This window comes from Marmota flaviventris, chromosome 1 (assembly GCF_047511675.1).
Source record: "Marmota flaviventris isolate mMarFla1 chromosome 1, mMarFla1.hap1, whole genome shotgun sequence".
NCBI lineage: Eukaryota > Metazoa > Chordata > Mammalia > Rodentia > Sciuridae > Marmota > Marmota flaviventris.
In genome coordinates, this window is record NC_092498.1 from 15,731,314 (window position 1) to 15,749,686 (window position 18,373).

General features: G+C 35.3%; 1 protein-coding gene across 3 annotated transcripts in view; it reads right to left on the bottom strand.

Moving 5' to 3' along the window:
* Ubn2 (ubinuclein 2) overlaps positions 1–18,373 on the bottom strand; it is an 80,567-nt gene that overhangs the window by 45,413 nt on the left and 16,781 nt on the right. For all 3 annotated transcript variants that reach the window (XM_071611742.1, XM_027952215.2, XM_027952214.2), the window contains exons 3-6: positions 13,271–13,372; positions 6,578–6,715; positions 5,532–5,635; positions 3,032–3,521 (exon numbers count right to left, since the gene is read on the bottom strand). In XM_071611742.1, the coding sequence (XP_071467843.1) occupies positions 3,032–3,521; positions 5,532–5,635; positions 6,578–6,715; positions 13,271–13,372 (834 nt within the window). The remainder of the gene's footprint in view (positions 1–3,031; positions 3,522–5,531; positions 5,636–6,577; positions 6,716–13,270; positions 13,373–18,373) is intronic.

The following is an 18,373-nucleotide window of genomic DNA, read 5'->3' on the forward strand; positions in this document are numbered from 1 at the left end:
TATGAAGTGAGTAAGTAGCGCATAACCCAGTAGGCAACATGTAAGCGCGAAGTGTAATGGTCCTGACTTTAAAACCTAATTTTGAATTTTGGCTTGGCCACTTAAAAATTGTGTCCTTGGACAAATTACTTAACCATCTTAAACCTTAGTTTCCTCATCTATTAAATGGAAAAACATTGCATTTGCTCACATGTTTCTTGGGAGGACTGTATTCAGCAATAAGTAAAATAAGGCAATAGGGGCACAGCAGTACCATACTCAGTACATAGCATCGAATTTACTAAATAAACAGTAGCTATTATTTATTTATTTTTGCAATACTGGGGACTGAACTGAGGGACACTGAGCTACATTCTCTGCCCTTTTATTTTTTTATGTTGAGACAGGGTCTCATTAAATTGCCCAGGCTGGTCTAGAACTTACAATTCTCCTGCCTTAGCCTCACAAGTTCCTGGGTTATAAGCAAGTGCCATCACGCACAGTTCAGAAGCTATTATTAATAATTACATCCTGAAAAACCTATATCACATCACTAGCACTTTTAAAAACCTAGAACAAAAATGAAGAATTCAGGAATGGGGAAATAGGGGGAAAAGAAATCATGTACTTTGGAGTCAGGCAAATCCCAGTGCTTAAAAACTCTGGCTCTAACACTTACAAATTCTATTACTTTGACCACATTTTTTGATCTATCTCCACTTACATTTCTTAAAAGGGAAATAGACACTACATACTACACTTCATAGAAACACTGAAAAGATTAAAAGCAACCAATGAGAAAAGCTATACCATGCAAAAATAAACAGAGGTCTACAGTAAAATCATTCAAAATTAAATTGAAGGTAAAAAGCATTAATTGGACCAAAAGGGTAGCCTTCTGATGATAATCACTGCACTAAAGATGCAGCCATCATAATCTTACGAATGAAACAGCAAAAGCGATAGAAAACTCAAGTTACAACTAAAAGAAATATTGGCAATGAGATATTTTAACATATTTCCTCTGAATCCTGGACTCATGATGGGGTATAAAATAAGTAAAAAATAGAGAGGAAGCAATTAGTAAGTCATTACCTTAGAAGAAACAATATAGAAAAATAATAGAATTGATTAATAAAATCCAAGATCCAGTTGTAGGAAAAATTAGGTAAATCTCTTGCTTCCCTCAGATATTTCTTGAGTTGTAAATATATATTTAGAAAGAGAGAAATAAATGGAGAAATGGAGAATGGAGAAATCCTAGCAGGAAAAAGAAGGGTATAAAATAGTTTAAATATTACAATCCCATTAATGATAATTTTTAGCAATAACATTTGAGGATGTATAGATTAAAATACAGAAAAATAGCTGTTTTATAATGATTATTTCTGCTCAGGGTAGGAAACGTAAGATAATGGGGATCTTAAGAATGTAATAAATAAAATTCTGCAATGACTAAACTATGGCATAGGTTCAACAAATAAACATGTCAAAATAATCAGAAAGCATTTTAAGCTAGATTTGGCACATTTTTAATATAAAAAATATTATCTCTCTTTGTAAGATATAACTGGATTTGCAGCTAATTAAACCAATGAAGATTATGAATCCAAGCTGATGTGGAGAGGAATCTATGACGACAGGCCAGTCTCAGCTCTTAGCTTTTTCTTTGGTACCAGGGAATGAACCCAGGGATCCTTAACCACTGAACCACATTCCCAGGCCTTTTTATTTTTTTCTTGAGGCTAAGTTGTTAAGTCTGGCTTTGAACTTGCGATCCTCCTGTCTCAGCCTTCCAAGCTGCTAGGATTATAGGCAGGTGCCAAAGTACCTGGCTAAGCTCTTAGCTTGGTCTTACTGGGAACACAAGGCATGTATACTACTGATTAGATGGGAAAATAGGTTATAAAAACTGGATGTCAATAGACCAAAGAAAGAAGTTCAGGTACATCTGTGTCATAGACCAAAGAAAGAAGTTCAGGTACATTTCTGCAGTGTTTTTATTTTTTTCTTTCTTTGGTCTATTTTTTGGGGGGAAGGAGGGGGTGTTGAGGATTTAACCTAGGGGCAATTTACCACTGATGTACATCCTCCACCCTTTTACTTTTTGAGATAGGATCTCACTAAGTTGGTCAAGACCTCACTAAATTGTTGAGGCTGGCCTTGAACTTGTGATCCTCCTGTCTCAGCCTCCAGAGCTGCTGTGATTACAGGTGTGTGCCACTACACCTGGATGCCCTATTTTCTTTACATGACTAGGTAGATCATAAAAAAATCATAAAATCTAGATGAAAAAATATTTATAAGGCGGCTAGGCATGATGGCGCACGCCTGTAATCCTAGCAACTAGGGAGGCTAAGGCAGAAGGACTGTGAGTTCAAAGTCAGCCTCAATAAAAGTGAGGTACTAAGCAACTCAGTGAGACCCTGACTCTAAATAAATTAAAAAATAGGGCTGGGGATGTGGGCTCAGTGGTCAAGTGACCCTAAGTTCAATCTCCAGTACCCCCAGGCAAAAGTTGGTAAGGTGAACTGAAATAATAAAAGAATCACCTATACCCATGTTGTAATTATAATTATTTCAATTTAAGAGAAAAAGCCTATGTGGAGAACCAATGTCTAAAAGGGATTATGGAAAATTAAAAGTTGTTGCTAGGGCTGGGGTTGTAGCTCAATGGTAGAGTGCTCGCCTAGCATGTAGAAGGCTTTGGATTAGATCCTCAGCACCACTTAAAAATAAAATAAAGGGGGCTGGGGATGTGGCTCAAGAGGTAGCACGCTCGCCTGGCGTGTGTGCGGCCTGGGTTCGATCCTCAGCACCACATACAAATAAACATGTTGTGTCCGCCAAAAACTAAAAAATAAATATTAAAAATTCTCTCTCTCTCAAAAAATAAAATAAAGGTATTATGTCCATCTACAACTAAAAAAATATTAAAAAGTTGTTGTACAAGAGCATTGGGATTACAGGGAATAATTTTTGTCTTTAAAAATGAAGCTTTTATTACTATGTTTGTGCAGCAAATAAAAACCAAGAGAATTATTACACTTACTACACGGAGGTCCTCGATGCGTTTTTCAAGAAGTACAGGTAGACCTTCTGGGAGTGTAGGTACCACCTTAGGCATAACCTGAGAGGTGAAGGTTGGCTGGGTGGTGTTTCCATTTTCTCCCCCTGATTCAGATAGGGGGCTACCATCAGAAGCAGCATCCAGTAATCTGTCAAAGTCGAAATCATCCAGTATCTCTAGGGCATTTTCAGCTTCCTGAAACAATTCGTGTTCATTTGTGCTAACAAAAATGGGGAGCTCTGGATCAGTGCTGTTCAGATTTAATTCTGGGACGTCATTCCCCAATGCTGTAGCAGCACAAAGAGGCTTGGTAAGAGAGGAGGTCGATAAGGTCACAGGAACTTTGGGGTTAGACTCTGTTTTTAATGCATCCTTCTCTTTCTGAAATTTTCGAATCATGGCAGCTAGAGAAAGAGAATCTTTATATCGTTTCTTCTTTTTTTCAGACTTGTGTGAATTTAGAGCCACAACTCTGTGAAGAAAAAAGCGATCAGTGAGGCTACATATAACTTTAACTATCTTCTGATCATCTTTCATTTTCCACTCTAGGAATAGCCATGTTGGCAACCAGATATGGATATGTGTAATTCTCAATGATAACCTCCTTACATGAACCATAGGGAAGGGTCTCAATTTAGCTATCGATTCCTCTAGAAATCTTTTCCAAATCCCATGGCTTAGATGTTTCTACATGTGCTACAAAATCTAAAAGATTATTAGTACATGAAGGGAGGTCAATCAAACCTACAACAGTCCTAGTGTAGAAGAAAAAAATATTTACTTAATAAATTTATAATTTGAAAAAAATTCAATAAAAGGTATTACTTATAGCTTATGTTTCACAAGAGGTTTACTTGTAAATAATGAATATTTAAGATAACCATTCGTGGGCTAGGGTTGTAGCTCAGAGGTACACCTAGCACATGTGAGGCACTGAGTTTGATCCTCAGAACCACATAAAAATAAATAAAATAAAGATATTGTGTCCACCTAAAACTTTAAAAAAAAAAGTTAAAAAGAAACCTTTAAAGATAATCATTATTAACGCACACAATTTTTCTCCCCCTAATCTCTTAATGACTCTAGGTCATGATTACAACAGTAATCCCATGTTTAGGAGAGGAGAAATACCTCCCTAAATCAACCTTTTGGATACAGACAGCCTCAGATGCAGATGTTCCTCCCTGCTAAGGAGGGACAGAAAACCCAGATTTTCATAAGTTTTTCCCTTAGATCTGTGAAAAATGCTACTGAGAAGTAGAGACAATGCCAATTTTTAATTATATCATACAAATATTTTATTCTTCAGATGTAAGATTTATTTTCGGTATTAAGGATTGAACCCAGGGTGTTCTAATACTGAGCTACATTCCCAGATCCTCAGCCCTTTTTATTTTTTAATTTTGAAACAGGGACTAAATTGCCCTGGTTGCCCTCAAAATTTCAACCTTCCTGCCTCAGCCTCAGGAGTTGCTAAGATTATAGGTATGTGCCACGAGCCCAGCTGACTTAAGGCTTCTGAAAAATTCTATTTGTTTTTTAGCAGCAATATGTCACCTAAAGTCATAAGCATTAAGAATAGCTAAATAGGGCTGGGGATGTAGCTCGGTGTTAGATTTCTTGGTTAGCATGTGTGAGGCTCTGGGTTCGATCGCTAGTACTGTCAAGGGTGTGGTGGATGGAATCAATGACATTTTTTTCCCCCTTTTCCTCCTCTTCTTTTTTTTGTGGTGCTGGGGATTAAACCCAGAGCCTCCCACATGCTAGGCAAGTGATCTACCACTAAGTTATATCCACAGGCCGTGATTTGTTTTTTTAAATATTAAAACAACTATAAATTGTTCATATATAGGCTACTGCTAATCCTTAATCCCAGACATCAAAATTAGTGTTAGTACCAAAAGATTAAAAAAAGTGGGCTGGGAAAATAGTTCAGTTGGTAGACTGCTTGCCTCACATGGGCAAGTCCCTGGGTTCAATCCCCAGTACCAAAAAAAAAAAAAAAGTTATTTGAGGGCTGGGGTTGTGGCTCAGTGGTAGAGTGCTTGCCTAGAATGTGTGAGGCACTGGGTTTGCTTCTCAGCACTACATTAAATAAACAAATAAACAAATAAATAAATAAAATAAAAGTACTGTGTCCATCTACAACTAAAAAATTTTAAAAGAAAGTAACTGGATCTTTATGCCATCTTTTAAAACTAGCTCTTGCTGGTTAAACAAACAAACAAAAACTGTAATGAGCAACATGCTCAATGTACTACTCTAAAAATCTGACCTTAAACATCATGAGTCTCATAGATGACAATGCCTTCCAGTTATTAATGTATAACAAAATATTATTAAAACATAACTAGATTACTACTATTTGTAAATATTAAATTAGACTTAGCTACTCTTAATTAGTGGTGAACCTTAATTAATTTATTTATTCTAAAAGGAGAAACAGACTATGACAGTAGTTCTCTTATTGGGTTCCACTTACCCCAGTTGTTTAGGTACTTTTTTCCTTGGTTTCTTCTCCTTTTCCCCTTCCTCTTTTCGTTTCCGCTTCTTCATTTCGATATCATCTTCTTTTATTTTGGGAACCTGCAAAAATGATAAAATAACACACCATTTATTTATTTATTTTTAAATTTATTTTAAGAATGCATCATTTATTTAAATATCAATGCTCTCTTTTTTTGATGTTAGCAGTGGTTTTTCTCAAGTGTCAAAATGTAACAGCATTACTTGCTTCAAGTGCACGTTCTTGAGGTCCATAAGCGCTTTCAGTTCTCTAGAATAGAGCCTTCAAATATGAATTTTTGACATGCATTTTGGTGATTCTGTTACAAGTAAGTCTTTGGCCCTCATGTCAGCAAACATTTACCTATGTACATTATTCATTTCCCAAATGCAGTATATCCAATTCTACAGAATTTGTTAATTAGATCTCAAGAAAGGTAACAGTTATCAACAGTCATTTCTTTTTTTTTAGTTTTAGGTGGACAAAATATCTTTATTTTATTTTTATGTGGTGCTGAGGATCTAACCCAGTGCCTCACACATGCCAGGTGAGCGCGCTACCACTTGAGCCACATCCCGAGCCCTACCAACAGTCATTTCTATAGCAAGTCGTCTTCCTTTTTTTTTTTTTTTTTAAGTCATTGATGGACCTTTATTTATTTATATGTGGTGCTGAGAATTGAACTCAGTGCCTCACACATGCTAAGCAAGCGCTTTGCCACTGAGCCACAACCCCAGCCCAGCAAGTCTTAACCTATCCTAGAAATTTAACTTTATCCCCAAAACAGCAGACAATTAAACCACATCATAGAGAGTAAAAGAAAACAATTCTGTGATGTAAATACCAATTTTCCCAAATCCACATACTTTTACTTTAAAGCATGCATTAAGTATATAATCATTGAGCTATGGTTAGTATTTTACTTCTCCTTATATTCACAACTGTGGACCAAGTTAAGATTCAAAAGGTATATCCTATTAATTTAACGTTCTCTTTAGCATTGCAGTGTTGGAGAAACTCACCTTGGGTGGCTTGTGCTTTTGGTTGTCTGTGATATCTTCTTCTTCAGTATCTGAAGCTTGGCGAAACTGCAGAGTGCCAGTGTTGATATAAAAGCCTCCATACTTTGTTGTTAAAGAAGCAGGTACTAATTCATCATACTAGATTAAAAGGAAAAACTTTAAAGATATATCCTATTGTCTATAACTCTAAATGTCAAAGAAATTCATTCACCATGGAAACATTTTCCTTAAAAACCAACTGCAAAACTGACTGCAAACCTAGCAATCCCACTGCTGGGTACGTGCCAAGGGCATCATGCTTAATTTAAAAGAAATAAAATGAATGGGGAAGGGGAGAAGTTAGGATAGCAATTAGGATGTCTGCACTCTTGTGGTTCAATGTAGCATTATTCACAACAGCCAAGATACAAAATAATCTGAGTGTCTGTTAATAAATGAATAGATTTTTAAAATGTGGTCTATTAATACAGTGGAATAGTATTTTAGCCTTAAAAAACAGGAAATTCTGTCATTTGCAACAACATGGATCAACCTAGAAAAATACCATATAATCTCCCTTACATGTGCAATCTAAATAAACTAAACTTAGAGACGTAGGGTAGAATGGTAGACAGATGCTCAGGGGGAGTAGCAGAAGAGGAAATGAGAGGTGCTGGTCAACAAGTTCAAAATTATAGGTAGACAGGAAGAATATGAACTGGTATTCTATTGCACTGTAGGGTGATTATAGTTAATAATAATGTATATTTCAAAATAACAAGAGAGGAGTTTCAATGTTCTCACCAAAACAAATGATTTTTGAGGTGACAGATATGACACTGATCATTTGCAAAATGTACACGTCAAAGCATTATGTTGTACCCCCCTGAATATGTGCAATTATAATTTATCAATTAAAGAAAAAGAAAAAAGAACTGCAATGATGAAGTTCATAGAATAAATTTAGAAAAAGTTCATTATCTGGAATAAAAGTCAGTTCTAATCATTTGGTATATTTAACAAAGGATATTACCTGATGAGAAAAAGTTAAGGATCACTACCACTATTTCTTTCTTCATTCTCACTGCTACTATTCTTAATATCAATTTTTTTAATACCTCATTTTATTTATTTATATTTATTTGTATGTGGTGCTAAGGACTGAACTCAGTGCTTCACACATGCTAGGCAAGCACTCTACCACTGAGCCACAATGCCAGCCTGGTTTCAAATGTTTTTGATGAGAAGTTTAAACACAGTAAAACAGATGGCTGAATGACCATATAAAGAGATTATAATCATACAATTATTCTGTCTTGGTGAGATATATATCTATATATATATATATATCTATATATCTATATCTATATATATATATATATATATATTTTTTTTTTGGTGGGGGGTGGTACCAGGGATTGAACTCAGGGGCACTTGACCACTAAGCCACATATCCCCAGCTCTGTTTTGTATTTTATTTGAGACTGGGACTCACTGAGTTGCTTAGCACCTTGCTGTTGTTGAGAATGGCTTTGAACACACAATATTCCTGCCTCAGCTTCCCAGGCCTCTGGGATTACAGGTGTGCGCCATTGTGCCTAACCCTTCATTCCTTTTTCAATTTGGCAGCCTAAATGTGAAATTATTTTTAATGCTAAAAAGCATTTATTTTCAGATATTTTTAGTAATAAGCACATGATTCTAAAAATTAATTAGAACCAGATTATTTTCATTTTTTATAAAATAATTTGCAAATGTGGAAAGTTTACTGAGAACACAACAAGGAATCATTTAATTAGATTACAATTGTTTGATGCCTGGATTATCTCATAAACAGAACAAAATAATTTGTTAAGGGCAATGATAGTAAATTAGTTTGGAAGTCAACTTGTATAATAGTTTGATTTCCTCTTATAAAATAAGGACCTATATTGTCTTATAAATGTCAGTAACCAACTATATAACTTAACAACTCTATCTACAAAATTATCTTTTTTTTTTTTTCCCAAAAATCATCTTTTTAGAGCAGTAACTTTCAAATTTTCTTCCCCATAACACATGTGGAAAATCCACTGCACATCAAAACCAAGCATATGGGCTTGGGGTAGTAGCTCAGTGGAAGAGCACTAACCTAGCACATGTGAGGCACTGGGTTCAATCCTCAGCACCACATAAAAATAAATAATCAGCATACTACAGTGACACAGTCATATCAATGTTTATAGCAGCTCAATTCACAACAGCCAGACTATGGAACCAACCTAGATGCTCTTCAACAGATGAATAGTTAAAGAAAATGTGGTATATATACACAATGGAATATTACTCAGCCTTAAAGCCAAAAACTATGGCATTTGCCACTAAATGGATGGAGCTGGAGAATATTATGCTAAGCGAAATAAGCCAATTCCGAACACCAAAGGCTGAATATTTTCTCTGATATGCAGATGCTAATTCACAATAAGCGGGGGGCTAGGGTAAAATAGAGGTACTTTGGATTAGGCAGAGAAAAGTGAAGGGTGGGGAGGGGGTTTGGGAGTAGTAAGGATAGTAGAATAAATTGGACATTATTACCCTTTAAGGTAATAATTACTTCTTTAAGGCTGAGTAATATTCCATTGTGTATATATACCACATTTTCTTTATCCACTCATCTGTTGAAGGGCATCTAGGTTGGTTCCATAGTACATATATGAATGCTTGAGTGGTGTGATTCTACATCATATATAACCAGGAGAATGAGAAGTTATACTCCAGTTATGTATATTGCATCAAAATGCATTCTACTGTCATGTATAATTAATTAGAACAAATAAAAAGGTAAATAAATAAAATGAAGGTATTGTGTACATCTACAACTAAAAAAATTCTAAAAACAAGTGTATACATACATAATAAAATTGTGATCTTTAATAACTCCTAATCTATTTGATTTCATATTCTTTAAAAAACTAGTCATACCCTTTATTTTTTATTTTTTTAAAAATATTTATTCTTAAGTTTTAGGTGGACACAATATCTTTATTTTGCATTTATGTGGTGCTGAGGATCGAACCCAGTGCCTCGTGCATGCTACGTGAGCACTCTACCACTGAGCCACAACCCCAGCCCCAAGTCATACCCTTTAAATAGACATATAAGCCAATTATAGCTTGAAAAAGTCAGTTTGTATTTTAAAATACTCTAAATGCTACAAAGGAGCTGGGGATATAGGTCAGTGGGTAGAGTGCTGGCCTCGCATGTACACGGCCCTGGGTTCAGTCCCTAGCGCGTGCGTACACACCCACAAAGTCTAAATGCTATAAAAGAAGTTATTAATTAAAATTATTTACAAAAGTCTACATACTATAGATTTCAACTGTAAGGAAAAGCCAAAACTGTGCAGACAGTTATATGTCTGTCACAGGCTAGGAGAGAAGGGAGGGATAAATGGGCAGAGCATAGAGGATTTTTAGGAAAGTATCACTACTGTAATACTATACTATATACTATATTACTATAATGGTGGATACATGTCATTATACATTTGTTCAAACTCAAAGAATGTACAACTGGTGGGAACATTGATGTGAACTATGAACTTTGGTGATACTGGTGGATCAATGTAGGTTCCTCAATTGCAACAAATGAATGACTATGATATAGAATATTGATAGTAGGGGAGGTTGTGTGCCTTGGGGCAAGGTGTACATGGATGCTCTCTGTACTTTCTGCTTACGTTTTCTGTGAATCTAAAACTGCAGTAGAACATAAAGTTTATTACTTTTTTTTTTAAGCTATTTATGTAAGCATGCATAAATGTTTACCCATGAGTTCCTTTTTGGATTATTCAGGTTTTGAAATCTGATATAATGTTAACATTATTGTTAATGCTTTGTACTTGCTTTATGCTTCAGCATATTTATATTCATTGCCTTATTTGGGCCTCAGAATAATTCTGAGCAAGTAATGGTAGAGAAAACCAAGTGATGCTATAAAGCCTGCTCCTGGTTACATGGTGACTTAGAAACTGATGTAGAACTAGATTCTAGGACTTCTACCTTGAGTTCCAAATCACAGTCAAGACTCTTGAAACATTCCATAACCACACTGGCTGTTAACCTTTTTGATTGTGGAAAGGTATCCCTATCTCATGTAACTCTATATCATGTACAACCAGATCAATGAGAAGTTATACCCTATTTATGTATGATGTATCAAAATGCATTCTACTGTCATATATAACTAATTAGTACAATAAAAATATATTTAAAAAGAAAAAGGTATCCCTACTCCAAAGGGCCCTATTGATATGTCATAGTTAGTCAGGACACACAAAAAAAATTTAAAAGTATGACAGGATATTCCATAAGCATCATGCTGGATGACGACCTTCCTATCACATCACTCTCTTGCCTGTAATGCTTTGTCATCAACTAACTATACAAGAAAGCACTGTAACCACAGGCAAAAGACATGCTAATTTGTGAGTAGTGTAAAAGTTAAATAGTGTCACTCTGCACACTCTAAGTAATCACTGTACACTGTATAGATATTATAATCCCAGGGATTAGATTACTAATGGACAATAATAGAAGAACATACTCCCTAAGGCAAAATAGGAACACCCTCATTCATATGCTACATGATCAAGAGATTACTACCATCCTTATGAAATCCTGCTTCCTCTTAGAAGAAAAAGAATTTCAGGAGAAAAGCTATAGGATTCGATCAAAACAGACTGATATTAGAGGCTGAAACCACTGTGATAGTAAGGCATACTGCAATTTTAAAATTAAGTGTATTTTATAGATGTCTGCCAAGTCAAGTTCAATCCAGTGGCACCAATATTGCTTTGTCTCATCTTCAAAGTCATTTCAAAATATACCTGTCCAAAGTAAGGGAATATTAAAAAAAAAAAAAAGAATTCAAGATGAAAATACCATTTGACCTATAAACTCCATTGCTTAGAAATTTAGCCTACCCATATATTTGTACTCTATAAATACACTGCATATACATTTACTTAAGTAGATAAATGCATACAATATGCTCAACTATTTGTAAACATATAACACCAGAAACAATTTAATGCACATCAACTAGGATTGGTTAAATAAATTATGCAATTTAGGTATGTCCCCAACAACCATTAAAAGGAATGTATCTCGATCCTAATATGTTTTCTAGTTTATAACTATCTTGTGTTTTTTTTAATCATAACATAATAGTAATCAATTGATGGTAATCAATATACCAATATATTATATATTCATTTCATTAAAATCAAAAACATAACAAAAAAATACAACACCAAAAATCTCTTAAGCCTCACCTCCAGAAATTCTAATTAAGTCTGAGTTAAGACAAGAATCCCCAGATTTTTACCCCTGATTAAGAACCATTCATTAACATAAAGTTTTCAGTACTAAACCATTAATTTAATGTAATAGCTTTTCATTTTCCTTTTTTTTCTTTTGCCCTCATTTTCCCCTTTCTTAAACTTATTTTCATTCTTAGTTTGGGAAAGGGAGGAAGACAGAATCATTGCTAACTACACATCTGGAAACTAGCATCTACTAAAGAATCGTGATTCTCGAAGGACCTAAGAACAAGCACAGCTTATCAAAAACAACAATCTAGTACAACGTCAACAAACCATGATTGCCCACCAAATCCAGCTGCCAAGAAAAAGGATTTCATGTTTTTTAAATGGTTGAGAAAAAAATTACAAGATTCTGTGACACATGAAAATTACACAAATTTAAGTGCTGGGGTGTAAACTCAAGTGTGAGAGCGCTTGCCTGGCCTATGTGAGGTCCTGGGTTTGAGTCCTAGCCTGAGAGACAGAGAAAGAGAGAGAGAGAGAGACAGACAGACACGAGACAGAGAGAGAGAGAGAGAGAGAAAATATAAATAAATTTTAAAAGACTTTGAGGGGCTGGGATTGTGGCTCAGTGGGTGAGGCACTGGGTTTGATACTCAGCACCACATAAAAATAAATAAATAAATATAAAGGCATTGTGACCACCTACAACTAAAAAAAGTTAAAAAAGAATTTGAATATCAGAGTTCATCCAAAACATCTCATTATAAATGCCATATTTATTTGCTTAAATATTGTCTGTGGCTGCTCTTACACTATAATGGCAGAATAGCTGTGACAGTACCATATGGCCCACAAATTCTAAAATATTTACCATGTGGCCCTTTAAAGAAAAAGATGTTTGCCAAAACCTGGTCTAGTATAGTAGTGTAATGACCCACTGTGAGCCAACCCAACATTACAAAATTTTAAGTCTTCAGTATGCCTTAAAAATTTTTTAAAAAATCTTTAGGGGCTGGGGATGTGGCTCAAGCGGTAGTGCGCTCGCCTGGCATGCATGCGGCCCGGGTTCGATCCTCAGCACCACATACAAACAAAGATGTTGTGTCCGCCGAAAACTGAAAAATAAATATTAAAAATTTTTTAAAAAATCTTTAAGCAGTAAATATGGCTTTAAAAAGCACAAACAAGGGCTCAGGTTGTGGCTCATGGCAGAATGCTTGCCTTGCACATGTGAGGCACTGGGTTCGATTCAGCAGCACATAAAAATGTATAAACAAAATAAAAATACTGTGTCCATATATAACTTTAAAAAAGCATAAACGAACACATTCATTGAACAAGTTAAGTTACCCTTGACTTCCACTATTCCAATAAATTTGCTGCTATATTAAAGACATGTTACTCACAGCCTCTGAGTTATCAATAAATGGATCTGTCTCATCATAGCCAAAGCCTATGTCAATTAAATCTTGTAGCCGATCCTTCCGGTGCTTACGGGGTTTCCCACCCTGCAAAAAACAGACACATTAGACTGATTCAGTACTCATGCTGTTTCCATAAAGTTTAAAAAAACCCATTCAAAGAATTCAAATAATTTTTGTAAATAAATCCCTGCAGATGGTTAAGTCTCCCCATACCTTATATAAGCAGCTGTGCTTAGTGACTTGCCTTCATAGCTCAGAGTGAGAAAAGAGGAACAAAGTAACTTTACAATGGAAAACCTGCCCAACTTTACATCAGCCAGATGACATCAACAGGAACAATGATAAGTAGATGGCACATATCCCTGATATATATGATAAAAACTGCACTTCCCTTCTGTGGGTCTCCCTCTCAACTGTCTATAAAACTAGCACAGCCATGAGAAAAACATCAAACAGACCAAACTGATAGTCTATAAAATAAGTTCTCCAAAGCTGTCAAGATTATCAAAAAAAAAAAAAAAAAAGGAAAAATCTGAAAAACTGTCATAGTCCACACCAGCCTAAAGACACAAAGACTAAATGAGCTGTGGTACCATGGATAGGATCTAGGAACTGAAAAAGTACATTAGGGAAAACTAGTAAAATCCAAATAAAGTTTAGAGTTTAATGGTAATGTATCAATGTCAGTTCCTTCATTATAACAAACATACTACATTGAATGTAAAATATTCATGTTAGTGGGTGAGGACTATATGAAAACTCTTTGTATTATCTTGTTTAACTTTTACTTTTTTGGAATTGGAATTAAACCTGGGGAAACTGAGCTACATCTCCAGCCCTTTTTATTTTTTATTTTGAGACAATGTCTCACCAAGTTGCAGAGGCTGGACTACAGGTTGAGATCCTCCTGCTTCAGCCTCCCAGATTATTGGGATTATGAAAGTATGCACTGCTATGCCCAGTTCTAAATTGTAGCTTTTCTGTAATTTAAAAACTATTCTTAAAATTATTTTTTAAATGTCATATAATCATACACATAAACACAAGAAAATGATAAATGAGTGCATACAAAAACTGATGAAATGAGCTGGGCATGGTGGTTTATGCCTGTAATCCCAGTGGCTCAGGAGGCTGAGGCAAGAGGATCACAAGTTCAAAGCCAGCCTCAGCAACTTAGCAAGACCCTGTCTTAAAATAAGGGTTAGGGATGTGGCCCAGTGGTAAAGTACCACTGGTACCAAAAACAAAATAAAACAACAACAAAAAACCCACATGGTATCAAAAACTGGTGAATCAGAATAATGTCTGTGGTCTGGTTAGTTGTATTGTGCCACGTTTATTTCCTAGTTTTGTAACTGCAGTTATATAAAATATTACCACTGGCAGAAGTTGGGTGGTAGGCATATGGTCTTTTTTACTATAGTTGCAACTTCTTATTAGTCCATAATCCTTTTTTAAATAATCATTTTTAAAAAGTAATACAATGTCAAAACAAACTACTTCCTGTAGATTCCACTATTCAGATGATACTTTATGGAGCCTTTTGACTATTCACAGTATAAAGAAAAACTCACTTATGTTTGTGTGCACACATATACACACACACATTTTTTTATGTTAAAATAAATGAGTTAGGAATGTGGTTCAGTGGTAAATCTACCACAGCTCAGTGACAGATGGGCCAGAACCATTAAAAAAAAAAAAAAGTGTGTGGGTGTGTGTGGGGGGGTGTGTGTGTGTATGTGTGCACACAAACATACTTGCTTAGCCTATAAGTTTATTCTGGATTTTTAAATTTTAATTTTTACTCACTCATATTCAATTACTCATTCTAAGCATCCTTCTAATGCCTCCCTACCCCATTTCTTTCAGACTGGGTCAGGGGTGAAGAAGAGGCTCAGAATGGTGAGGTAAGGGGTGGGGAAGATAGAAGATAGCACTCAGGATTTTGCCTACCAAAATGCTACCACTGAGCCACAGCAGGCCTTGTGGAAAGCAAGAGATTTAAGATGTGAACTTCTAGAGCCGGGGTTGTGGCTCAGTGGTACAGCACTTGCCTAGCATGCGTGAGGCACTGGGTTTGATCCCCAGCATCACATAAAAAAACAAATAAATAAATAAAATAAAATAAAGGTTTTGTGTCCATCTACAACTAAAAAAGTATTTAAAAAGAAAGATGTGAATTTCTATGACCTCATTTCATTTCAGTCCTCACAGTGAATGTGTGATTCTAAAAGTTAAAGAGGGACACTTTTATGCCACATGGCCCTTAAATAAAAGTTGTTTGCTTCCATGTAAAGAAATTGTGATCTGTTCCAGTGCTTGAGAGGAAAAATGGTGATACTAGACTTACTGAGAGACATCACCAACAGGGTGTGATCCCTTTCTACGTGATTTGCAAAGATAATTCTGAACAAATGCTATGTTTGCATTCCACATAGTTGTTGAAAACCTTACCCCAACATGAGCTATGGCTCCAGGGTTTGCTTCTAAGTGGACAAAATACTATTACACTACCATCACTACCCAAGAAATCCCTATGGTGTGAGGTGAAGTGGTGGATTCCTTATTTATTATTATTTTAATGACAGGTTCTCACTAAGTTGCCCAGGCTGGCCTTGAACTCATTATCTCAAGCAATCCTCTGGACTAGCCTCTTTAGTAGCTAGGATTACAGATGCATACACTTTGGTTCCCATATTTAAAAATTTTACAATTTAGGTAAGTTTCAAAAGCAATTCTGGGGCTAACACAGGGTGGCAAACTTGTTATTATGCTAAATAAAGCCACCAAAAGCATAATTTCAGAACAACAATCTTTCTCAAGGAATAATAATCATATATATATGCACATGTATTAAGCATATATACAGAACATGCTTAACTACACAACACACACACTAAATTGTCCCTATTTTCTCATTTTGCCAGATCTGCACACTGGGACCTTTACACCAGGTTATAGAATTACAGTAAGAATCAGATGTCGGGGACAGAAAGAGTTATTTCTCGGACAGGAGTTATTCTACTGAGGAGAAATTACACATCAAGCAGAGGAATATATAGGACTTTCATCCTCATAGAGGGAGTTTCATCCTCATAGTAGGGGCTTGCAGAGGGAGAGAAAGACCTAGAATGTATATAAAAACTCACAGACAAAACTAATGAAGAAGTCTAGGCCTCACATATTAAGTATATTCAAGTTATAGGAGATAAAATAGATATGGTAGGAATTTAAGAATAAATATCTGAGTGGACAGCATTGTGCAGAAATGGAAAAACAAAGCAGCATTAAATTCAGTGGGGGAAATGATTTATAAATCAAATAAATAGAACTGAAGTAAGAACAATTGTACCTATCAAATTATAAATTTATACAGATGAGGGCTGCTTTAATACTGCTAAAAATATACCAATTAAATATCTTTAGAAAACAATCTGAAAGCCTCTGACAAAACTTTATAAAACTCTTCTATTTTCTTCTTTTGCTTCTTCTGTTTTCTAATTTTTCTCTAAAGTATTATTTCATAATGGAGTATGCTAAAACAATTTTTTAAAACCCTTTATCCTATGTGATCCAATAATTCTACTAAATTATATAGTTTATTTCAAATCACTACTTAGATTTAGAAGTATCTGTTAAGGGTTGAGACAGCAGCTCAGTGGTAGAGTACATGCTAAGCCCATTTGTGAGGCCCTGAGTATAATCTCCAGCACCAAAAAATAAAAATAACAAAAAAAATCTGATAAGACTTATACTACAGAAAATAATATGTTAAAATATCAGAAAGTTTTTTCAGGGGCTGGGGTTGTGGCTCAGTGGTAGAGCACTTGCCTACCACATGTGAGGCAATGGGTTCGAACCTCAGCACCACATGAAAGCATTTAATAAAGGTATTGTGTCCATCTACAACTAAAAAAAAAAAAAGAAAAAGAAAGAAAGAAAAGAAAAAGAAAGTTTTTTTTAGTTAAAAGTTCTTGTCTTCAAGAATCTTAAAACAAGATAATTATTCAACAAATTAACTTTTCTAAGCATGTACCACACACTGGCCTTATGGATTTTATAGTATTGTGAAGAGGGGAAAGATTAAACAAATAACTACAGCAGTGATAGACAGCAGAAAGGAAAGATGCAGGTTGTATGGAGACCTTTTTTTTTAGTTTTAAGTGGACACAATATCTTTATTTTACATTTATGTGGTGCTGAGGATCGAACTCAGTGCCTCAAGCATGCTAGATGAACTCTCTACCACTGAGCCACAACCCCCAGCCCTTGTATGGAGACCTTTCTAACAGAGTCTCTGGTCAAAGCTTAACTTACTCATTTATGCACAAACAAGGCAAATGAAATGAAGCACTGAAGGGATTAGAACAGGGACATAACCCCCCAAAATTAGTGTTGAACAAAATCACCATGAGTATCACACAGAGAATGAACACAAGATAAAACAGAAAGGAAAAAAAATGGAGATTTGAAAGTCACGGGTTACTAAAGGCGTAAAGTATATACTTACATTTCAATCATGATGCTGATGGTGCTGATGACAACAATTACCAAGTATTAACTCTGTATTAGATCCCATGTAAGTACTATTATTTTTTAATTTCATGTTCAGCAAATGGGAAAAACAAAAGCTGACTAAGGACAAGCAACTTGTCTAAGGTCACAAAGAAGTGGTGAGCTAATCTTCAAACTCATAGATGTCTAGAAAAATTCTGTAAGAGAAGTTATAAAGACTAAGGGGTCCTATTTTGGATGGACACACCTTAATCTCAATACACCAAAACTGAAATCAGTGTTTGCACTGACGTTTGTCTCCAAATTAATTCCTCTCCCTTGGCATTCCCATCCATTTTGTTTATTCTTACCATTTTTCTGCCTTCAAACTTCATACTGGCTAAAATTAAAGTAACAATAACAATTGTAAACAAGGATGTAGAACAATTTGACATATTGTACATCACTAATGGGAATACAAGTGATATAGCCATTTTGGAAAACAGTTTGATAGTTTCTTATAAAGTCAATCATACAGTTATACCTTGTGTCCTAACAATCCCACTCTTACATAAATATCCACAAGAG